The sequence below is a fragment of the Juglans regia genome, chromosome 9, assembly GCF_001411555.2.
Source record: "Juglans regia cultivar Chandler chromosome 9, Walnut 2.0, whole genome shotgun sequence".
NCBI classification, from domain to species: domain Eukaryota; kingdom Viridiplantae; phylum Streptophyta; class Magnoliopsida; order Fagales; family Juglandaceae; genus Juglans; species Juglans regia.
This window is the reverse complement of record NC_049909.1, coordinates 20,765,214-20,789,954: the sequence shown is the minus strand read 5'-3', so window position 1 is coordinate 20,789,954 and position 24,741 is coordinate 20,765,214. Positions and strand designations below refer to the sequence as shown.

At 34.4% G+C, this 24,741-nt stretch overlaps 2 protein-coding genes across 2 annotated transcripts; both read right to left on the bottom strand.

Moving 5' to 3' along the window:
• Positions 1-1,538: 1,538 nt before the first annotated feature.
• Positions 1,539-13,013, bottom strand: LOC109020762 (kinesin-like protein KIN-UA). The gene is made up of 19 exons (XM_019003283.2): positions 12,545-13,013; positions 11,351-11,451; positions 11,137-11,259; positions 10,218-10,403; positions 9,848-10,069; positions 9,587-9,740; positions 8,183-8,332; positions 7,580-7,668; positions 7,068-7,271; positions 6,145-6,291; positions 4,987-5,121; positions 4,735-4,866; positions 4,489-4,624; positions 4,284-4,376; positions 3,924-4,049; positions 3,691-3,816; positions 2,695-2,838; positions 2,351-2,479; positions 1,539-2,256 (listed from the first exon to the last, which is right to left on the bottom strand). Exons 1-19 carry the CDS (start codon positions 12,738-12,740, stop codon positions 2,096-2,098), a joined length of 2,754 nt encoding a protein of 917 aa, XP_018858828.2. The 5' UTR covers positions 12,741-13,013; the 3' UTR covers positions 1,539-2,095.
• A 9,794-nt stretch (positions 13,014-22,807) lies between these two features.
• Positions 22,808-24,741, bottom strand: LOC108990868 (zinc finger A20 and AN1 domain-containing stress-associated protein 1). The gene is made up of 2 exons (XM_035694028.1): positions 24,404-24,741; positions 22,808-23,626 (listed from the first exon to the last, which is right to left on the bottom strand). Exon 2 carries the CDS (start codon positions 23,600-23,602, stop codon positions 23,078-23,080), a length of 525 nt encoding a protein of 174 aa, XP_035549921.1. The 5' UTR covers positions 23,603-23,626; positions 24,404-24,741; the 3' UTR covers positions 22,808-23,077.

Genomic DNA, 24,741 nt, shown 5'->3' with positions numbered 1-24,741 from the left:
CACTTATCTCAAAAATTTAAATTGATAAAAAAAATAAAGATTTTATTATTTATGTTTATATCTTAACAAATTCCATAGAGAGTGCAAGCTCTTTTATACACGGGCAACTTGTCTTTGATTTTTCTCATCTTAAGTGAGAATACAAAAATTGCACGTATTATAAGTTGCCATTTCTTTTGGGAGGCTCCTATGCATGGCTAGCTAGGTGCATGCATATGATTGACAAATTACAATAAAGTTTAATTATTTGCAAGAAATTAAGTAACTATCATTGTTATGTTTCGTCTCCACCATTTCTCCCTCTTGAACAAAGGACTTGACATCAGTGTCCTATATTTCAAAAACTACGGCATCTTCACGATCCTTACCATCATCTCCCATATTCTCAACATTAGCTACATTTTCTCTCTTCTTCAATTGTGCCTCTTTTCCATGCCTTCTCTAACTTATTCTCCTTAGTTATAGGTTGTTTATTCTTTCCCTAACAAGTTTTCTCATTGTGGCCTTGCACATGACAATTCCTACAATAGGCGGGTAAAGTTTTGTATGTAACCTCTTGATACCAGCTCGTCGATCTACGTGGGGTACCAATCCAAAAACCCATGGTTGGGTCCTTTGAAGCATCCATTTCAACACACACTTAAGCATCATTGGTCCGCGTCGAACACTTTGCTATGTTATCTTGTTTAATGTACCTCCCTATCTGTACAGAAATACTCTTCAGAAAAGAATCATGATAAAAATTTAGAGATAATCCTAGAAGCATGATCCATATTAGCACAATCGACAATTCCTAATCTTCGTTGAACTCTGGTGTCCAATGTAAGGCTCTATAGGAAACTCCTTCTATATCACAGTTTTCTCTTAACAATGCCTTCAAAAAATCCTCCTCTAAAGTCATGCGTATAAATTCATTCCTAGGTTTTCTCATGGCAGAAACCACAGGTTGGTTAAGAAAACCCCATTAATCACGTATATAAACCCTTATCTGGTATAGTGTTGGTCTTTGTCACAATTAAGAACTTCAAAGCAATAAAATATTTGAATGGCAAAGCCAATCAATCAATTTCTTCCGATGTAAAAAGTACACAAATTTTCCCATTGATTTGTTTCAGCAGCCTAAACGATACTTCCACCTCAGGCAGTGGTTGTGGAGATTGAGATATAAAATCAGCAAAAGATTTTCCTCTAGCAGCCACCGCCAAGGGACCAGAGGAACCCTCAGCGATAGTCATCATAAAACAAAAGTCAAACCCTAGCAGAGCTAGAAATTCTCTTGCCACGTCAGCTCTTACTACAACTTTTTTTCAAGAGATTCTGCTGCATGTATTATTCATCATGTAGACAAAAGATGCAACAACACAACCATCCTTTCGTACGTATAATACGATATGACACGACACGACAGCCACAATGCCAACAGTCCTACTCGCAGCACTTTGCCTATTGAATAGGATGAGAAACATTCAATTAGAGCACGGCCTTGTGCATCAACAATTCAAGAAAGCAAAATGATTGAAAAACGAGAGAGAAAAATGGGAAGATCACAATTCTTCAATAACAGCAAATTAAAAAATATCGTTCTCAAAATTGAACCAGTTCCAATTCCCCCAGAGAACTGGTGGCTGCAGAATTATACATTGGCAGCTAATATCAGACAACCAATGGAACAGAGGTAGATAGAATGTTGATGTTCACAGAAGAAACAAGCATAACCAGAAGAAATTAATATGAGCTACATGAATGGATTTTTTATCATACCTTAATAGATAAAAAAATATCATTTTTCTCTTTCTTTTCCCTTTTAAGTTTTCCTAATTTATTTGATATACAAATCAGGATAGTCCTGCTTGGGTGAAGATGTTGAGTTTATGGGATTAATGAATCGGCGTTGTCGTGTGTAATCAACTTCATAAGACTACAACCCAAGCATGCCCCACTTATAACAAGACTTCGGGAAAGATAGCAGACAGTATCAAACTCGACGCATTCTGCTTGTCTACCTTGAGAAAGATCAATCCTTCAAGCTGGGATCAGTTAATATGTACTTTGCTACACACCTTCATCTGCTTCAAGTATTTCACGATTCTATATATCAATAATCTATCCTTAAACGTCTCATTTCTGCTAGGAAAGCAGAGCTGGAAGTTAATGTCCGATGTGCAAGAGTCCTTATGTCTTCCCGAGAACAGTCTCGCGAGATACGTACCAGCTCCCACAAGGCACCTCCACTAATCATGTCTTTGGCATTTGCTTCTGTAGTGTACGTAGTAATTCAAACCATCTCAGGAAACATTCTATGGGAACTCAAATCTTGTTAAAAGTCACGATCAATAGAAGGCAAACGTACCATGTTGGGCTAGATGACAGAGTGCAAGCTCAATATGACGCCTGACTGGTGAGGCCTCATTGTTAGCATTCTGCACAATCCATGGAAGTGCACCATCCTCAATCAGAAGAGACCTTCCAGTCTTAGTTCCTATACCATAAAGGAACAAGTTAAACCATAGAAAGCGGATGAATTAACTACAAATAGTTTATAAAAACAGCAGGTATTGTTTGAACTTTCTACACAGATGAATTCATAAAAAGAGGAACAAGAAAACTTATGACGAATAAAGATGATAGTTCTTATGTATCACATAACAAGCAGATAGGCTATAAGAACGTGAGGGCTCTTTACAAGATTTTCACCTTGCGTAGATGCTCTTGACTCGCATTTAGCAAAATTTGCTATCCCACGAGCAACTTGTGCAAGAACATCAGGATTTCTGCATCTGACCATTCCTAACAATGCTTTGATACCTCCTTCACCCCTCAGTTTCATCTGTAACTTATCTGGAAGTAGCATATGATTGTTAATGCCAGTAAGTTACAAATGTAAGTTAATGCCAGTAAGTTAAAAATGCAAAATGACTAGCTGAAATGAACTTTATATTGGATAATTGCTATTATCACATCCTAATGGAACAAATGCCCTTGCGTACATTCCACAAACCCATCATATACCTCACAGAAAGATGGCTCTACAGTTCTAACATGAAAAACCCAATTTGATTTTCATTCTCTTTTTCAGAAAGTAAAATTAATTTATTAGACTAGATATCCCAATTAAATCAAATAAGTGGTATACTAGAGAAGAACCTCAGGAGAATACCAAGATAGATGAACTTCATACACGACTATTCTAGTCACTGTTTGGCGGCTGCATTAGGCAAATAGACAACAACATAAACCAGATAACTTTTGACGGTCAGGCAAAGCTGATTCTCTAAATATCTGGTCCATCTTTGAAGACCATATTTAAGGGGAAAATACCAATTTTATCCATAACAATGAGAAGAAAAGAGGAAACAAAGAATAATTTGTGCGCCCAAATTTGTTACAGAAAGCACTCATCTTCTATATTTCTACTGATTTTCTTATGAATTTGTCTTTTCATCCAACCTTAAGTGGTAAAACAAACTGATATTCATAGAAAGTATACAAAAGGATCAACTAACCAGCAAGAAGAATAAAAAGAACAAAAGTCTATGAATCTCTGTCATAATTCACCCACCAAATGTTGGACTAGGGAGTTATAACTTAATCCAATGCAAGTTTGAAGTTGTGAAATCTTGTTCATACTGTAGCACAAACAACTAACAAATTTTTCTAGAAATCAACCTTGGAAGAGGTCAGATAGTTTACCATTCCCACAAAGATTTGCAATGGCTCCAGCAACCATCCGAAGGGTTTGAGGATCCTCAGCATTGGCTGCTGTCATTGACAACAAACTAATGCCCCTTTGATCCATGATAAGCTCCTGATTGGTTTCTGATAGGACACAAGGTTGCACATATAAGGAAAATTATAGCCAAACAAGAAAAATTACCAGCCAAAAGTGGAAATATTTTACGATTAAATGTACTTAAAACATTTACCATTCATTGCAAGATTGGCGATTGCGCCTGCTGCAACTCTATGTATTGTCTCATTTTCTGAGCTCCTAAGAAGAATCAGCAAGGAAGTAAGACCACCAGCTTCTACAATCTTCCCCTGATTGGTTTCTGCACATGGAATGGAATTAGGGAATGTTTGTATCATTGCTGACAAAGAATTGAGTTGAAAATAAGTGCTATTTAAGTCATAACCATATGTACAGAGAAAGCTTGGTTCAATACAGAACAAAATCATATACAATATCAGACATAATATATCATGATGAGAAAGAACGATATTCTACTTCAATTTCAGTGCAGCATCATAAACAAAGTCAAACATGCAGAAGGAAATGCAGACACCTTCAGCAGCAAGATTTGCAACCACTTTCACAGCGTGAATTTGCAAGTCAGCATCTTCTGATTCAAGCAATGACAAGATCTTTTGCAATCCCACTATAAGAACATTGAACTCTATTAGGAAGAAACACCAAGAAAGTAGACAAGAGGGAACAATAAATCATTAGTATCACATAATAATAAATGTCAGAAAAGTCACTGGCTTCACCTTGTTCAAAGAGTTTGGCTATTGAGGCCTTTTCCCCATTTCCCGACTCTTGCTGCTGATGTTTAACATGAGACAAGAGAGAATCTAGATCACCGGGAACTTTACCAAATCCACCTCTATCAAGTCTTCTTCTTGTCTGCAGATAATATATTAATTTAGAAATCAGATTTTAAATGCTATTCTAGTAAGATGCAGAGGCGTACAATCAGATGAGAGAACAGGGAAAGGATTATGGGGACAGAATACCTCATCAGCTTCAAAACTTATTTGCAACAGTTGACTATGTAGGATTGCTATTTCTCCTTCAAGTTTCTCTTTCTGACGTGCCTCATCTTCCAGCATCTCCCGAAGTTTTGAGATCTTCGAATTTTCTGATGTCTAGCATATTAAAATTATCGTTCTATGTGAGATAAAGATAGCATATATGGGGAAAGAGGAAGGCAGACAGAACATAGAAAAATCTGAAAAAAGAATTGCTCTGAGAAACATAAAACATACCTCTGACATTTTCCATTGAGCTAGTTGACTTTTAAGACTATTAACTTCCTCTTCAGCAGCCTTCCTTAAAAGACTTTCTTTTTGAAGCAGTTTTTTAAGCTCAGAAACTTCCTTGATTGTAGAGATCATGGGACTCTGTGAATCAAATTGAAACAGTGGAACATGCCAAGAGAAGGTTTCAAATGTGAGCCGCTTATGGTCGGAAGAAAAAATAAATAAAATGAGAGAGAGAGAGGGAGGAGGGAGAGGAACAAGAATATCAAACTTCTCATATTTTCCACTAACAGATTTAACACAATTTGAAGAGCACACGAAAATAGACAAGTTGACTTCCGCGTTTACTATACGTTAAAAGAGTAAGCAACCTTGATCATACAGACAACTTTCCAAAACCTTTGATATTAATGACTTCACTCTCCCAGTCATTATATAAACTGCATAATAATGATTTTTAGTTCTTACTGATTCAATGGATGATATAGCCAAGAAAGGCATCTTTCCCCCCAAAGACACTCCAGCACTTAAGCTACTGCTCCCCTCAACCATTCCATACTGCTACCGTAAAAATCCTATCATCATATTATTATATGATGCTGAACTTTATGTCTCTGCATCACCCCCAAGGAAGTATACTAAAAACTAAGCACGTAATATAGTTGCTTGAGCAAAACACTATCAAGTTCATTATAGGGCTTTTGTTTCACTTGATTAACAACTAGATTATACGAAGCACACATATTCAAGATTTCCATGAGCCATGTAGTGTTTAATCTTTGCTGTCAATTCAGATCAAATATCAATTCTGTTATTTTTCAAATTTTTGAACTTGAATTGAAGCCAAAATTATTTTCTTGGTCGTAGGAAAGGAAACTTGGGGTAAATTGCAGCTATTGAAAGGTGGCAACTGTAACAGACACAATAGCACAGTGCAGTCAGAACATCTAGTAAATTCTTTATTTTTTCAAGTATTTAAAAAGATAAAATGATATTTATGACAGAAAAAGATAGCTAAGATGTGTTACATATGGCCTCTATTATTGGCCTTTGTGACAATGATATTGAGCATTCAACATCCATGAGCCGCATGATATATGCCATGCATATACCTACAGTATGTACAATAATGATGACAAGATATGCAGTGTATAACAAGATTACCTCTATGTTAGATGTCAAAGCAGAGCCACCATCTTTGTGTCCAACCGGAACTTTTTCAATGCCATGTTTTTGCTGATTATTCACCAATTGCTCTTCAAGTTTCTTTATTGATTCCATATAGTCTTTTTGATATTTTAATCTATCCTTCTTCAGAAACAAAAAATGAGTTGGATTAGCATGATAGTTTCTAAATGAAGTTCAAGTGGCAATATCCCAATTCATATGACAATGGTATTTTATAAAAAATATTGGTCCATAGTCAGGTGATGTAGTGATTTTTATAACAGCCTTTTTCAAAGGTGGATTCCAGCTTAAAGTCGCTCAAAATCAATTGTTCATCTTGCTCCAAGCTAAACACTTATATCAATGTCAAACAGCTTTCTTAAGGAGGGGATAGAATACAATGCACATGTAGAACATGGTCAAAACAAGGTGGATTCCAGCTTAAGGAGCTAAAAGTCACTCAAAATCAATTGTTCATCTTGCTCCACGCTAAACACTTATATCAATGTCAAACGGCTTTCTTAAGGAAGGGATATAATACAATGCACATGTAGAACATGGTCAAAACAATGTAACTTTTAAAGACGTCAATTTGAGCATTATTGCTTTTTTCCTTTAGACAAACACCCAAAGGTATCAATTATGATGCCTACAGTTATTGCATCATGCTTAAGACACAAGCCAAGTCACTATGGCAAGCTTTTGCATCACAAGATATCTCATGGAGGAAAGAACATCTACTCCAATTTATATCTCACAAACAATATGTATATATTAGCACCATAAGCTATAATGTTATATAATTCTCTGTTTCTCTTTCTCACCAACACACACTTGCGTATCCACAAACATATGCACGTGCAGACGTAAGCACATACTTAATTGAAGTTATAGATGGATATGAAAACATAAGTGATTACCTCCAGTGCATCTGCATAGCTTCTTTCAACCTCAGAAATACGATTTTTTGCGTCTGCAGTTATTCGTTTGATTTCATCCTCAAATGATTTCTGCTGCCTCTCATGTTCTGCAATAAGCTTGTCTAATTGTACATCCAGCCTTCTAGATAGACCTTTGTAGTCAAATTCCTCTTTTAGTTTCAACATATTTTCAACCTTCATCGCCTGTGAAATAATGAAACATCAGCACCTTCGAAAACATTAAAAAAGTTTAGAAAAAAAAAAAAAAGAACGCAAAATATTATGCAGTTTAAAGTCCCCCATGGCCATGAAAAATATTCATTGCTGCTAGGAATGACAGTTGAGATCCCAGCACACAAGAAATATATTTTGAAGAATACGACCTGTGGCTGCTATAATGATGTCAAAACTGACTCGAAAGAGAAGTGGCAGACCTCCAGTATGTGGATTAAAGTAACAAGTAAGAGATACTTCAGAATGTGAGAAAAAAAGGCACTGATTTTGGAACCCACCCTTTGTCCAAACATTATGGTACTTGCCGTCTCTCCTCGATGACGTGGGGATGGACCAATAGTAACAACCAATGAAGTTCTTGCTGTGCCTGTCAAAATTATTCAATGTCAGGTAACATATACAGCAATAACAAAATATGTACTGCAGGGTATTTCATAGATAAACAAATAAATTTAAATAAAAATGAACATTTGCATTGTACAAGGCACTTCCAAAGAAGGAATAATATGCCAAAAGAAATGGGCTCCCTGAAACTGTATTTGCAATCATAGAAATCAAATCAAATCATCTTTTGTTTAAAATCTCAGGCACTAAACAAGGTTTCTTAATATAATGATTATATACGAAGCTGGTGAAACCCATCTAAGTGACTCAGAGGTCTACATCCCAGCATTTCTTACAACATTCTGAACCCCGAGAGTTAAGACACATCTCACCATATGATAAACTCAAGAGAGTAATTGGGCTCAAACTCAAAACCCTCTCATTCAGCTATTTGATTTATATAACTTAAGGAAACAGGTCCCAAAATCCCTGGGTCAAAATTGACTTCAATCCAAAACACAAATGACAAAAAGAATTCACACACATGTGAAGCATACCTCCAAATGAATCCCTAAGCAGTCTTGTAAGCTTTGAATCACGAATGGGAACATGTACACTATTCTCTGCCAGTGCATTAATGCACTTCCCCAATGCACTCAAGGAGAGATTAATAGATTTAGCTTCCTCTAGTGTGTGTCCTTCACTTCCTGCCAAAGAAAATACTTTATATTAAAGCAAAAAACTTCAAAATTTGATGGATAGTTTAACAGCACTGGTGCAAGCTCAGAAAATACTATTCAAATTCAGAAAGTTGGAACAACTCCCATAATAGTAGGGTTATGCTAGTGCTCCCAGTTTGTTCCACACCAATCATCACTACAAGTGATAAATTTAAAAATCCATTGTTTGAATAGATCACTAGGCATGTATATGAGTTTTACAAATGAAAAAGGGTAATTTCATTCAAGTTAATCCTCATATAAGATGATTCCCATAGAAAGCATTGGAAAAGTATGAAAACTGTTGACAGGGGTCATGGCAGCCTCGATGGATATAAATACGGGCATTGCCTGTGTGCCTGTTGCATAGGTCTATTAAAACAGGGGTATGCCCATGCAATGCACGAAGTGCCACCTAAAGCTTCAGCCAAACCTAAGAGAGGAAGAATCTAAGTTCGCAAGCCCGGTATCTCAAATGCTGGATTTGCTTAGCTGTCTTTGTTGACACATCAGCCGTAAGTGATTAATACCACCAGCCTTGCAGCCACTGATCGAGTACACCCTGATGTCCACTGCCTCCATAGTTAGTGTGATTGAGATATAGCTACTATCCCACCGATGGCAGGTAACTTGCTACTGGAGAAACAATTAATTCTATCACGAACTTCTGCAATCATCTTCAGACCTCCCTAACAGAAAGCCCTCTATCTATTCTCCTCCCTCAGTCTATCCTTCTAGCTGGAGACTAGTATCCTTGTTCAACACAGACCTCTACATTATGGGAATCCAATCTTCATATTCAGAACCATCCTCAATAATCCTTGGGACCTCTGTGGCTTAAAACCCGCAATTTGTTCTTCTCCTCCCTCATCTTGTTTCACTTACATGGCTCGACTTCCACACGGCATAGTGAATATTTTGCTCAAGCATTTTTCTAGAACACCTATGCTCACTGAACCCCAGTAATAATGTTTGACCTGAACAAATATTTCAGGCTCTTACCCTGTCAGCCTTCAAACAAGTCTGATTTTGAGTACCAAAACAACACTAGAGGGTATGATAAAAACTATCTTTATATCAGCGAGGAATATTGTAACATAATCTAGAAAAAAAAAATTGAAATCGGTAAGGAAGATATTAACATGAATAAAGAGTAGGCACATAAACAAACAACAATAGATAAAGTACCAAGTCATTATGAGGAAAGAGCACTAATCAAGTCCTATAGTTTTTCTCACACACCTGACTTATCAATGCGCTCTGAACCAGCAAGATCAACCACGACTAACTTGCCCTTCCGAATAATGGCAGGCTTTAATGTCTTAATGTGAGCATTGTTACCATTTTCACCTGAAAGGGCCGAATGTTTTCCCTTGACAGACCTCTCCACGTGTACCTGTCCCATTAGGGATATCTGTTAATGTCTTTCTCATTGCCGTTAATAAGCTCCAAGAAATTTCAAAAGCACAAGCATCACAAAGCAAGAAATATGCATTAATCCACCATCAGTATAGCATGACTACGAGAAGATTCTGCATTCAATTTCGTGTTTGCAGCAAAGCGATGAGCTTCCCCTAAGCATAGTAGTTCCACAAAACTCTGCTGGTTCCTGATTTCCACTATGTTAGCCCCAGGTAGTGAAACATCGCCAGTTTTGGGGTCTTCCACGATAGAAATGTTATCATTAGAAGGATCAAGAAGGTCTTGAATACTCTCCATATAAAGCTGCATTAATGCATGGAACTGAACTGTTAAACATGAACTTGGAACAGCATTGGCTGAAAGTTTAGTGTATAATTCAGCATATGAGACAAATTTAAAATGATAACAACGTCATATATCCATAAACCATCTAATAAAAGATTAAACAAACCTGCAGATATGAGACGCAGACAGAATCGGTCTCCAAAGAAACATCTGCCAGAATATCCTCCATAGCACGCACCATTATTCCACGAGCAGCAGTGTCTTCCTCTCCAAGGCATCCAAGAGTATATGTTTTACCAGTACCAGTCTGCCCATATGCCATGATGGTCCCATTGTAACCATCCAGAACGCTCTGGAAAAAGCAAATTATAAAAAGGCATGTCAGTTGGAGGCAGTTCCATTTAAAAGTGAAAAATAAAAAACCAAACATATTCAATTTATATGATAGAGATATAAAACCATTCACTGCTATGAGGTATGTGAAGGTGAAAACAAAAGTACTTTAAAATAAGCAGCAGTCCATAATAAGCAGTTGGTGATTATCTGAGCCAGTTTCATATGCATAATTCAAATAAGTGAATCATAGTTTTAGACGCGATGAATAACAAACATGAAATGTAGGTACCAAAGAAATGAAAAGAAATTTATTTTAATAAATAAAAATAAAACTCACTCAAAATAATACCTTCAGGCACTTCTACTTGGACCATTTTACAAATTCAGTGAAAATAAAATAGCTATATATTCACATTTTTATTGATGATTTGGAAGCCTACATGATCCAATTTCTTTTCTTTTTGTCTCTACAACATCTTGAATACCAAGTTTTTCAATTTTTTTTCACAGCTGGGCTTTTCCAAATTCGTAATATGCAGTATACTTTTCTCACAGGTATTGTAAACTTATTGATTAGACCCATGATTGAATCTTGAACAGCCGAGTGATATGATTAAGTCTCCTTATTATACATTCCCAATGGAATACCAAGTAGAATGGCACAATCAAAGATTGATCCATGCATCACCATATCTTCAATATACAAAACCATAATTCAAATGCATACAGTCCATCACATGTATGTACACCTCAACAACGGGCTTTGCCACGACTTCGTAAACACGTTTTTGTGATGCAAACTCAGTGAGCACTTCATCAAACTCATAAGTGTCCGAGTCCCAATTGTTTCTTCGAAGTTTTAACCTTTTCAGCTGAAATGGTTCACAGAAGGTACAAATTACTATGCTTTGAAAAGTTAATGTAAACATCTAGAATTACATATCAGTATCAATAGAAGAGTACCTCTGGCTGTAATTCTACACAATCAGCAAAATCAGCATCTGCCATCATTTCCTCTGCACTACGTGGTCGCAATCTCACGGCTACACGAACTCTTCCAGGAACTACTCTCAAATAGAAAAACATAATGCACAAGTAAGATTTCCTATTTAAAGAAGCTGGTGTTTCTGAATTTCGTTGGATAAGGAACTTTCTGATTAACAAAAACAAGATGTTGCAGAAATTTATTGAAGAAAATGTCGGCCAAGTCGCTACAGGTAAATAACATCATAAAAAAGCATCAATCTGCTTTAATTATCAGAACTAACCTGTCAATTATCAAAAAAAATTATCAGAACTAACCTGTTACTCAACTAACTTCATAGCTTTAAGAGGAATCTGAGGGTATAAATAAGCTATGAAGGAGTCGTAAAATTTATTTTTAAAAACAACACCCAATAAGCTTGATGCCAAATCTTTACGAAATTTTTATGCCATCCCATAAAAAATTAATTAACGACTTGAACGAACTTCGGTTCAAAAGGACCATAGCGGCTTATAAGTGTGAGGAGGAACAATAAGAGAAAAAGTAACGTAAAAGTGGAATCAGACACACACAACACATGGTTCGGCTACATGTCTATGCCCGCGGAGCTGTAGAAGATTTTAATCAAATGATAATCAAGTATACAGTATGGCAGCCGTACAATAATTTAATACAATATATAGTAAACCCCAATTAGCGGGATCGGATTAAGACCCACAGGTCAAAAAAATTTCCCGGCTGTACCACAAGCCCCCACATTGAAAATTCACAAAAAAATCCTTGTGGTCATCAAACCGAACCATCGCGGACACAGGCTCCACACTTAGAAAAGCCCAACAATAAGGTAATCAACCCCCAGAAAAGTAATTACATAAGAATTCAATCTCCTATAGTCCCAGTTGCTTAGTATATTGGAAGTACTTCTCTTCCTCGCAAGCGCTAACCATATGCAGTTTCGCTTACAATAGCAAAAGTAGCTCAAAATGCAAAACCCGATACGCCAGTACCAACCATCGGAATATGACAAAATTCACATTCCTTAAATAGACAAGTCAACCCATACCAACCCAAAGAAGAAAATGGGTAGCACAATATCTCATTAACCAAGTACAAGAATTTCAAATTCTTGAACCGGCAACCGGCAAAGACAAAGAAAAACCAGACAAGCTCACCTCCGGCATCGTCGTTGGCGGCTCCGGTGGAGGAAACAATAGAGCCGGTGCTGCTCCGGCGGGGCCCGGAAGACGAAAAAGGCTTGGACTTGACAGAGGTCTTGGGGTTTGAATTCACAGAGAGAGGCCTATCCACCTTAAGAGAGCCCCTGTGAGTCCCATTTCTGTAACTACTACCACCACCCGAAGTGGCCATTGTTAACAACAACTAGTGTAGCTTCAATGTGGTTCTTTCTGCTGAGACCATTGTCAGAAAGGCTTCTGCTTGCTTGTACAAGGGGAAAAATGAAGCGCAAAAAGGCAAAATTTATTGGGAAAATGCAGAAGATGAGAGACACCCAGCAAGACCAAGTGTGATACTGAAGTTGGCAAAGGAAATATTTAGTGGAACTGTGAAGTGGACCTAAATCGTGTAGGATGTGACTCAGAGAAACCCGGGATTTGCTTCGAGTTCTTTTCCTCAGTTGAAGAGGGGAGGAAGAGAAACTGAGAATGAGAGTATTTGACTTTTTTCTCCTTTCTATTTTTGAGATGAAAGTACTTAGTGACCCTTGCAGATTTGAAAATCCGTTTCTGAACTTTAGGGTAGAGCTGGAAATTCGAGCCTGTTATGGTTTAAGATATACAGTAGCGAATAACAGGGTTTTATGAAGGCGCGTCGTGACACGTGAAGGGGCAAAACGGAAGTTAGTATGTATCGATTGACGGATCTGCCCCTGACAACCTCACCACGATTGTGGCGTTTGGATGATGAGAATATCTGAATTAAGAAGAATGCTAGATACAGTCTTTAAATAGAGATTCTAATGTAAGTCTAAATTATTTTAATTTTAAAATTTTTTAAAGTTATAAAATTATTCTTTCTAAAATGATATTTTCTATTATTTAATAATATGCATGCACATACAATCTTCACTTGAGGACTGTAAATAAAATTTCTCCTGAATTAATTATAAGTAATAGTATTTTATGGATTCTATTGTGATATATTTTAATATAAAAAAATTATAGACATAAGCTTCCCACACTATATATTCATTTAAAAACATATCATTTTACTTTTTTATTCATATAATGAAAATGATTTTAGATATGTTTGTAAGTAAAATAGGATAAAAAGATAAAATAACATATTTTTTAAGTGAATGTGTAAGGAATGATATTTATAGATAGCAGCACAACTCTTTAATATAAATAAGTTGATAAAATTTTAACTTTTTCTGACAAATTTAAAAAATAATTAATTTGATCAATAATTAATTTAAAATAGATTAAAATGATTTCATGTTATAAACACAGCCATAATAACCGTAGGTGGGCTTTGCATTCAATTTCCAACTTCCAACCGCTGAATTTGTTGGGTAAACATTTGAACCTGTTTGAAAGTACAGGACATGTCTGGATAGATTTACATGATGTCACATGCTCCTCATGCTGTGTTATCGGAATAAAAACTCCTCCATTGTTAATGAATAATTCAAAACTTGATTTGAGGGAATCGAGAATCAACCGAGTTTTGAACACAGCAGAAAATAAAGAAGCCCATAGCCAAAATATTGCCCGAGATTACAATGCAATTTAAAATTTTTCTCTGTAGGGAAAAGAAAAAAAATAAAGTTTCTACCTTTCTGAATATTAATTAATAAATCATTTCATGTTTAGGAAAAAAGTAAACTATATCGAGAGAGAGAGAGAGAGAGAGAGAGAGAGAGAGAGCGCTCTTTTTGCATACAGAGGAACTAAAGTGAACAGAGATGGAGGAATCTACACTATTACGGACAGCCAAATATTTGAATTCAAATATGGAGCGAAGGAGAGGCCGAACCATTTCAAGCGAATATTTATCAGATGAAGAGCCTGGAACAGGAAAGAGAACGAGGAGACATGAAGAAGATTAGAGATTCATAATAAAATGATATTTACATTCTTGAAATAAATAAATTTACATAAAAAATTATTTTTTTAATAATAAATTTATATTTTTTTAAAAAAAATGTTACGCATTATAAAACTGTATATAATATTACGTTTAATTAATTATTAACGTACTTTTGCGTCCACAATGATCAATAACCCACGCGTGACGCGGACATGTTATTTATTTCTTATTCAAATCGATCACGTAACAAAAGTATATCCATCCAAGGCTTAGGGAAAAAAAATACCCACTAAGGAAGAAATTAACTTCTATTTATAAGTATAATATTCCTTTAGAATCATGTATATCTTTTGACTACGTAACAACTTTATTAAGATAAATTTTGAATCATAAAAAAAAAATCATAAATTAACATGTTTTTGTAAGATACATTAAATTATAAAATTATTTTATTATAAAATACATTTAACATACATATCACATAAAATCACGTCAATTTATAAATTTATTTTTATGAAATTTATTTGTAACTATAACATTTTCTCTTTATTAATTCATGTATGCGGATATATTTTCTTTCATTCAAATCTAATAATGATACATCCACCAAATGGCACAATGTTTCTTCAGGTTCCGGACTAGGTCATGAAAAAACTTGACCCGGATGAACAGTCTTACACCCACCTATGCCTAAATATTTGTTAGTCCACGGTTTAAATCAACTTAAATCCATCATTCTATCAAAATGAGAAGACTGTGACATTAGTACTTGACATAAAAGGAAATGCCAAAAGGGTCGTTTGAGAAAGAGATATGAAGACTGAATCCCCTTGAAACGGATCGAATTTATGTGATCAGGCCCATTAAAATGGAATAACTAGGAAGCCTCAGCTCTAAAAAGGATCAGTGAATGAAGAAATTTATGTGATATCCAAATGAAGAAATTAATAGGAAAATGAGCCTGAATTTTCTGAGTGCATGCATGCTTAGTGTCCGTATATGGCTGGCTATATGGTCCGAAGAGATGGGCTGGCATGATGTGAGTACCGATTGAGCGCTCAAATTTTCACATCACGGTTCTTTACCTAAAGCATATAGTACTTAAGTATCCTTTTAGTTCTAGCTAAAGCCTGGCAGCTAGCTAGCCTGAGAAAAAAGGAGAAAGGATTCCTACGGGGCTGCCTTTTATATTATCATCATTATTTCTCCTCCTTTAACTTTGTTCGACAAAGACCAATCAGTTTTTAAAGTTTAGAGTTCAGATCAGCAAGTTGCCATAGACTACAGCTCATGGCTACCTGCATGCATGCAGTACATGGCAGATACCTCAGCAATATCATATAATTTTTCTCCTTTGCATAAACATGAACTGTATGTGAGCAGTGAATGATCAGTGTGTATATCTTGTTCACCAGATTGTCACTTGAACTGGGGGAGTTGCATCCGATCGAGCACTGAGCAGTAAGCCGCAGACCTCCTTTCTGCAAAGGTGGGTGTTGCTCTTTTTCTTTTGTTGCCCACTTGGACATGATGGCAGGGGCCCAGTCTACAGCTACACCAGTACCATATATGCATAATGCATTCGTGAATGGTGACTCATAGGACTTCGGATTCTTCATCTTATTTATTAAAGTAATATTAGATACAAATCTTAAATTATAGACAAATTTTATATAAATTATTTATAAAAAATTAGATCTCATTAATAAATTTTTAATTTTTTTAGGTAGGATTCACTTTTTTATAATGATTTATATAGAGTTTATACAAATCATTTCTCTATTTTTTATGCCTATCAACCAAGATGCTTCGTCACATAACTTGAGCTGTCAAATGAAATATAATAAATTTTTTAATTTTTTAATTTTTAAAATAATAATAATATTAAAAATAATATTTTATTTAATTTTCAACCTTCATTCCAACTTATATCATCTCAACTCGCTATTTAAATTGCATCTTCGTGAAGTATTTTGTCAAATACAATGTTTAAAACTGAATTAGTACTGAAGTATTAGCTAGGATTTACTTATCCGGAAAAAAAAAAGCGTTTTAGGGTTTTTTATTTGTACGGAATTTCTCCGGAGTAGGTTGAAAGTCGCATTCAATCCGTCCAAAGACAATTTTTTTTCCCAATTGTACTTGTAAAGGCGACAATCGACGTGCTGTCGGCTTTAGGCTTTTGGGTGATGCTATAGTCCCTGTTGGAGACTCGGAGCTATAATATTATTTAATGTATTTTATTTAAATAATTTTTAAACTTTTTATATAGATTTTTTAATATTTTTAAATATTTTTAAAAAATAAAATAAATTTAAAATATTATTAAAAAAATATTTTTTTAATTATAAAGTAAAAAAATATATATTAAAAAATATTTTTTAATCACGAAATAAAATAAAAAATTATATTTTTTATAATTTTTTTATTTTACTTTATGATTAAGAAAATATTTTTTAATAATATTATAATTTTTTTAAATATTTAAAATGGACATGCTACAGCCCGTTGGGGCTCCCGTTGAGCTTGGCATGTACTTTTCTATATGTATTGTTTTAATTTATTTTTTATATAGATTTTTTTACACTTTTAAATATTTTTAAAAAATAAAATAAATTAACAATATCATTAAAAAACATTTTCTTAATCAGAAAGAAAAAAAAAATCATTAAAAATTACTTTTTTAATCACGAAGTATAATAAATATTATTTTTTATTCTATTTCATGATTAAGAAAATATTTTTTAATAATATTATAATTTTTATTTTATTTTTTAAAATATTTAATATTATTAAAAATATCTATATAAATAAAAAAAAAACTAAAATAAATAAATGCTACAGGCCCAGCGGGGCATGTAGCATTTTCCTTAGGCTTTTTTCTCATAGATAACTGCTACAAATTTATTGAAGCGACATTTGATTTCTAAAGGCGACATGCTGTGCTTTTTTCTCATAGATAACTTTTACAAATTTGTTGAAGCGACATTTGATTTCTAACGGAACGCTCGCTTCAAAAACTCCTGAGATAGTTATTATTATGTGTGACATTACGTAACACGATTTATAAATCAACGCTATTAATGGGTTTGAATAAAAATAGATTGACATGTTAGGACACGATTTATAAACGAATCAATAACGAGTTAATTCACTTAATGCGAAACCTATCCGTTATGATTCGTTTAGATTTTTACTCACAATCACAATTGTATTATTGTTAGACTGTAATATTGATATTTCTCAATATGATTATATTTTTATTGTTGATATTATAATTTTGAACCCATACTCAATTTATTAATATCAAGATTGTAATATTGATTTTATTATAAGTTAAAATCTGAAAATTATTGATATTTTTTGTTAATGGGCAATCTAATTGGTTTTTTAGATCTTGTGATTACCAATAAACATAGATTTTATTTATTTACTTTTTTTATGAAAATTATGTTAATCAGGTTAAATAGGTTATATAGATTAGTTCGATCTATTTACATGAAACAAATTGAAATGAATAATGTCGTGTTTATACATTTCTGATTAATTATTTAACATATTAAAATGAAAGACACAACCAGACTTATTATTTAAATAGATCGCGTTATAATTTAAAGATCTGACATGTTTAACTTAATGGATCGAATATTGATTGAACCATATGGTGAAAATGATTTGATATTACACAAACATCCTGTGAACAAATTGCCACCCCTAGTTCCTGTGACAAAAATTGTTGATTAGGTCTAGTTTATTTTTGCATATGCGATGAAATGAGTTAATATGAAAGTTAAAAATTAAATAAAATATTGTTAGAATATATTTTTTAATATTATTTTTATTTTAAAATTTGAAAAATTTGTTGTTTATTTTATTTTATATAAAAATTAAAATATATATATAATAATTAGATGAGATAAATTAAAAAATTTTGCGAAAACATTGTTGTATTGTCTATGCTTATTTCCTATGTGCGTACTTCTGTGTAATACAGCATGTTCTATAACAAAAGAGTAATGTTACATATAGTCGTAGAATGAGCAAATATTGTGCAGTCGCTTTAAAAAAGAGTAGAGTTTATTATTAAAAAATTAATTTCTTTTCATGTGGTTCCCATTTTTATTTTATTTTTTAAATGACTGCACAGTACTTACACACTCACAACTGTAAATATCATTTCTCATAACAAAAGCCTTGCAAAAGCAAGATAAAAGTAGTAAGTGTATCATTATCCGAGAGCTAATACCCCACTCACTTAAATGAGATTGTTAAATAAGACAACATAAAATATTAACTAGGATAAAATATGAATTTAGAGAGGTGGAGTTAGTACTAAATCACAAAAATAATTATTTAAAGATAATTCAAATGATACAAAGAGATTATATATAAATATATTTATAAAGTGATGTGGATTTATTAAATCTATTAGATCTATCTTATAATAAAAATAATTTTATAATCTAACATATTATAGCAAACTATATCACTTTATAATTTTACTCTTATGTAATCATGTCTTATCAAAATTATTTTTCTTTAACAAATAAACAAGATGATACGAGGCGAAACGAAACTGCAGTTGGAGTGTTGATATTTACTATTGAGGGACGCATCTCTGCCAGTTCTCACATGCATGATTCGTCCAATAAAAAATGATAGACATATAATTATTTTTATAATTTTTAATATAATTATGTTTTAATTAAATAATAGATATTTTTATAAACTAATTTATAAAAATAACATTATTTTACATATATATTCTCATTTTAATTTATAAGTATATAAAAATGGTTATACAACTATCGTTACTCTTCGTCCTATATCCTTTTGCGACCCGATAATGGAAAATTAAAATAGATACAAAACCCGTCCAATCAATATACCATTCTCTTGATTTATGACCACTCCTGTGTACCATGCATTCTATAAATAATATAGCTATAAAATAATTACATAAAATTAAATTTATAAATTAATATAATTTGTCATAAAATTATTTTTATTATGAAATAAATTCAACAGATCACACAAAGCCAATCAATTTAAAAAATTATGTTTTATATAATCACTTTATCGTTATAGCAATTCCTCTTCTCTTAATTCTTGAACATAGTAGTGATTTGAACACTTTAGTGCGTGTGGCCTGGGGAATGAGAAAAATACTATTTTACGTTTTAGAAGATGGGGAATGCCGTGTTGTCTATCCAATTTTATCTCTGTTATATCCAATCCTACACGTAAACAATTAAATGTACTCTCTCCTCCATCATTATACAAATTACATGCAAGCAACACCCTAGCGGGTAAGGCAAAGATCTCACTTGATTAATTTTATTGGGTTACTTCTAATTCAAACATGCCTCCATGCAGGGCAAGTCCAAAAGAAACTGGGAGATGCTTTTTTCTTTTCTTTAGATTTTTTTTTAATCGAGGCTGTCTGGACTAGCTTGTGCGCACTTCGACAAATCTTACGGGATCTTGAAGTTAAATACCAAGTAAACCTCCAGTAGTCTTAAGGAGACTCGAACTGATGACCATTGTGGAGCAAATCCAAGATCGAACCTACCGAGTTACCCCTCACATCCTCTCTTTTTTTTTTTTTTTTTTTGAGAAAATAGAGATAGAGAAGAGAAAATTAGCTTGCTTGAATTGATTAGTGTCAACTATCAGTCCATTCATGCCAAAATAACGAGGAAAATTGGACAAGGTGCAATCAAGGAATAAATGTTCAGGGGTAGGAGGAGTTATTCGAGATCATGATGGTGAGTTTCAGTTGGATTTTTCTATTCCTATTGAGTTATGCTCTAATAACAATGCTGAGGTTATGGGTTTGCTTTATAGCTTGAGGCATGCTAGGCGTATGGGTTGTGATGTTATTGAGATCGAGATGGACTCAAAGTTGATTATTCACTGGATTAGTAATGGAAGATGTGGTTTGTGGTATCTAGAAGATTACTGAGAGGAAATCATGAACATTCTTAGTCAAATGCAATTCACTAGTAGATACATATATCGGGGGTGCAATGCAATGGTTGATGTTTTGGCAAAAATGAAGGGAAATAATTCTACTTATTATTAGGGCTGCAAATGGGCCGGTCCGGTCCGGCGATGGACCGAAAATTTTCAGTCCATTATTTTTCCGGACTGGACTGGACCGAACACCCAAAGGGACTGGACCGGACCGATTGTCCGGTCCGGTCGGTCCGCCCTCTTTCCTTTTCTTTTTTTTTTTTAAATAATTAATAAAAAAATTTATTTAAAATACTAAATTAAATTAAGTGACTTATTAATGTAGATTATGTAACAAATTCAATAAAAAAATATTTTATATGGTCAATGATAATAAATTAGATGAAAATTATATTATTAATTTATATAATTACTATATAATTAACTAATTGATATTATATATTTATTAATTCATAGAATATTAACAAGTGTTAATAGTATATTTAAAATTTTATATTATTAATAGTGATAGGTTAAATGAAGATATATATAAAATATTGCTAATTTATAGAATATTAACAAGTATTAATAATATATTTAAAAATTTATATTGTTAATTGTACAATTATTATATATAAAATATATATAAAAAATATATATTTTTTAAAATTTTTCATTCGGTCCGGTCCGGTCCGAAAAAACTGTGGACCGTGGACCGGACCGAATGATTTCGGTCCTCTAAAATATGGACCGGATCGGACCGGTCTAAGTCTCAGTCCGGTCCGGTCGGACCGACCGGACCGTTAATCACCCCTACTTATTATTATGCTTTGAAACTTTCTTGGTTGGTTAGAGGTCTTTTAAGACTTGATAAAGATGGTTTGTCATATTTGAGACATAAGTAAGACTTGTTGGTTTTTTTTTTTAGAATTCTTCGGTTTGGGTATTGGGTTTTGGTTATAATTCTCATGTATTTGATTGTTACTACGGTTTTTCTCTGTTACAAGTAAGAGTTTTTTTTTTTAATAAAATCAGAAAGGGATCACTCTTAAATATGTGATCTTCATCTTTTTTTAAAAAAATAAAGAAAAAAATGTTTCTCTGTTTAATTCAATGGCTATTGCATGCAATAGGGATAACATGAGTCAATTAAGGGAGAAGTTATATGAGATGACATTTCATAATAAGATGAATGACCATTTGTCTGCATATTAGGCCTCATTTGGTTAATTAGTTCAGATGAGATGAGATGTTTTGTTAAAAGTTAAATAAAATATTATTAAAATATAAATTTTTAATATAATTTTTATTGTAAGATTTGAAAAAATTAAATTTTTTTATTATATTTTATGTAAAAGTTTAAAAAAATTATAATTATGAGATCAAATAATTTTATATATCCAAATCGGATCTTAGTGTTCAAGAAATATACTTTCGCTCTTTCACCCTCGCCCCACCCTAGAATAACTTTAGGCGGGCAATAGACAAGAAAGTGAGATTTTAGTGCTTTAGAAATGGCTTTCCTTATCATTCTCAAAGACCTCCATCAAAGTGAGATTTTAGTGCTCCATCGGATCAATAGAACGACATGGTGACATTCAAAAGCTTCCAATTAAGGACCAAGACATAAAATTAGATAAGTGTTATAATCACAACAGAATTTTATAAAAATAAACACAAACTAACACGATTTCATATGATCTTTTAGAAATACTTTATGATAAAAATATTTTACAATATGACATATCACATCAAAATACTACGTCAAGTAGTGAATTTACTTCAAATCTTTTTTTGGCTAAAGTATTTCTCAAAATCAAATCCATAGCAGTTCATGACAATCCACAATATCATTCATCATGCATCGAATCGATCGACAGTAGTAACAATGGTAGAGCAAAGGCATCCAAGAAAGACACAAAGATCAAAGTTGTATCGGCAAGTGGGGTAATTAATCCCTCCTTCGAGAAGATCTCATGATCAAAAAGAAAAGTGAAGAGTTGAACCTACTTCAATAATGCACAAATTTATAAACCCCTTCGGCAGAAAAGAAACCTATAAACGTTAACCTATATCCACCTTTATAAAGAACAATTGTTCCGTAAGGTGACACATTTATATCATAAGGTGTTAGGAGCACCTAACCCTATAATACACAACAGTATAAACAAGATGAATAATTCACTTTAAAATTCGTTTGAGAATAGTGACTCGAGATAAAATAATTTTAAAAAAATTGAATAAAATATTAATAGAATACTTATTTTTAATATTATTATTATTTTAAAATTTTAAAAAATTTAAATTATTTATTATATTTTATATGAAATTTTGAAAAAATTATAAAAGGAAATGTGAGATGGTCAAAAATAAAATAAGATGCATGCAGAGAGAAATAAATAGCATGAAAGACGGACACAGAAAAGAGGTGAAGAATCTTAGCCAGTACAAAAGAAGAAAGCCAAACAAAATAAAGCAAAGTGCAAATAAACAAGTCAGTGATCCACCTTGGTCCTTCCTTTATTATGGAATCGTCCAACCCACCCACCACCAAAAACACTACCCATTCAACAGCACGAAAGCAAACCACCTTCCCCACAAACCTCCTAAACAAATACAACTATCAACCCAATCAACCGAAAAACCAACGAAATAAATAAGGCGACCCACGATCAGATCAGAGAACAAGGATTCGGATTTCAGATCCTATGCACCTTATCGGCCTTGATTACTGGATTAGCCTTGGCAATGGCGTCACGACCGCAGGCCTTGAAGTCGAACGTACAATCGTGCTTCTCCGGGTACCGGTGGAGCCCACAGAAGGTACTCTCGCACTTGCAACGGAACCCGGTCAAACCCACCTTCTTGTTACAGGTAAGGCACCGGCTCGCCACCTTTGGCGGCTGCGCTTCACGATCACCGGCAGCACTGAACACCGAAGAAGTTGACGAAGACGACGAAGAGGGTCCCACGCCGAGGCTCTCCGTGGAAGAGGCAGAAGGTAGGACCGGCTGATCATTGTCTGGCCGCGTCGGCGTGGGGTTGAAGGATTTCTCCATAGCGACTTTCGCCGAAGCCGCGTGTTCCTCTTTCATCCGGCAGTCTCTGTAGCACTTGGAGCAGAGATTCATGGTGGCCGCGTTGCCGAAGAAGCCGCAGTTGTTGACGCAGAGCTTCGGCTCCGACGGCTGGTAGCTCGTCCCGTCGTTCTGTTCAGAACTCATCTCTCTCTCCCTCGGTTCGACTACCTTCAGATTAGGAACAAAAATTACACAAGCAAAGAATTAGGCACAAGGGCTTTGAAATTTTCCAAAATTCTGCCTTTGTTCGTCAAAGAGAGACGACGTTGCCGTTGATGTTGTGCGGGGTTCAATGGCTCTTGGGTATTATATAGAGGTTTCGTTTGTCAAAAGTCCAAGTACCGCCATTAAACGAATTGACTAGTATACCCCTACTAAAAAAGGCATGTGGTAGCTGGATGTTTCGAGAGATTTGCACGTGCGAGTTCAAGTAATATTGTTCCAGGGATTTATTCACAATAGACAATGAAAACTACCGTGTCCGTTCAAAACTCGTGAGATTTTTGGAAAAGTACGCGTTAAAATCTGAGAAGACGCAGTTGTCCTCAAGACTTGGTTTTTTAGTTCACGCGGTAGAGGGTAATTTCGGACAAAGTGGACCGAGCTTACTGAGTGAGACGTGTCAGCAGCCGTAACTTAAGACAACTTGATCTGACCGTCCAAATTCATTCAATTCTGACGGGAGGAATCACGCGGCTACGATGAAGTACGCTACATAATAGTTTCCGACATCGATGAACAACAACCAGAAATTTTGGTCGTCGATGAACACGAAGGAAACCCAAAGGATAAACAGAAACAGGGTAAACTTTTAAACTTTTTCAGAAAAACAACTGGATCTGGTTCTTAATCGCACACATCGAGAGAGAAGGTGAGAGAGGCACTACGAAAAATCAATTGAATTCAAAACTCGAAACACAGCAGATATGTGGGGGGATCTCGTACCTTGGTTAGCTCCGATGTTTTCTTTCTCCAAGTATATCCCGTGCGCCTTCACTTCGAATAGCAAGGAAAATAAATTCTGAGCAATACCAGGATCAAGAAGAGTACTCTGAAGAATGAGGAAATTGAGGGAGCCGACCGGCCGAATGAAACCCCCTCTCTCTGCGCCTGCGCCTTTGCCTTTGCCCGAACGCTTTGATAAACACGCCTGTTCCCGAGGCACATCCACGGGGGAATGACAAAGTTGGTGGGACCCCAGGGACCTGTTCGACTACCTCGCTAGAGCATCATAAATGTATCTTACACTTTTATTCAAACTTTTGGCTAACATCACGTCTGTC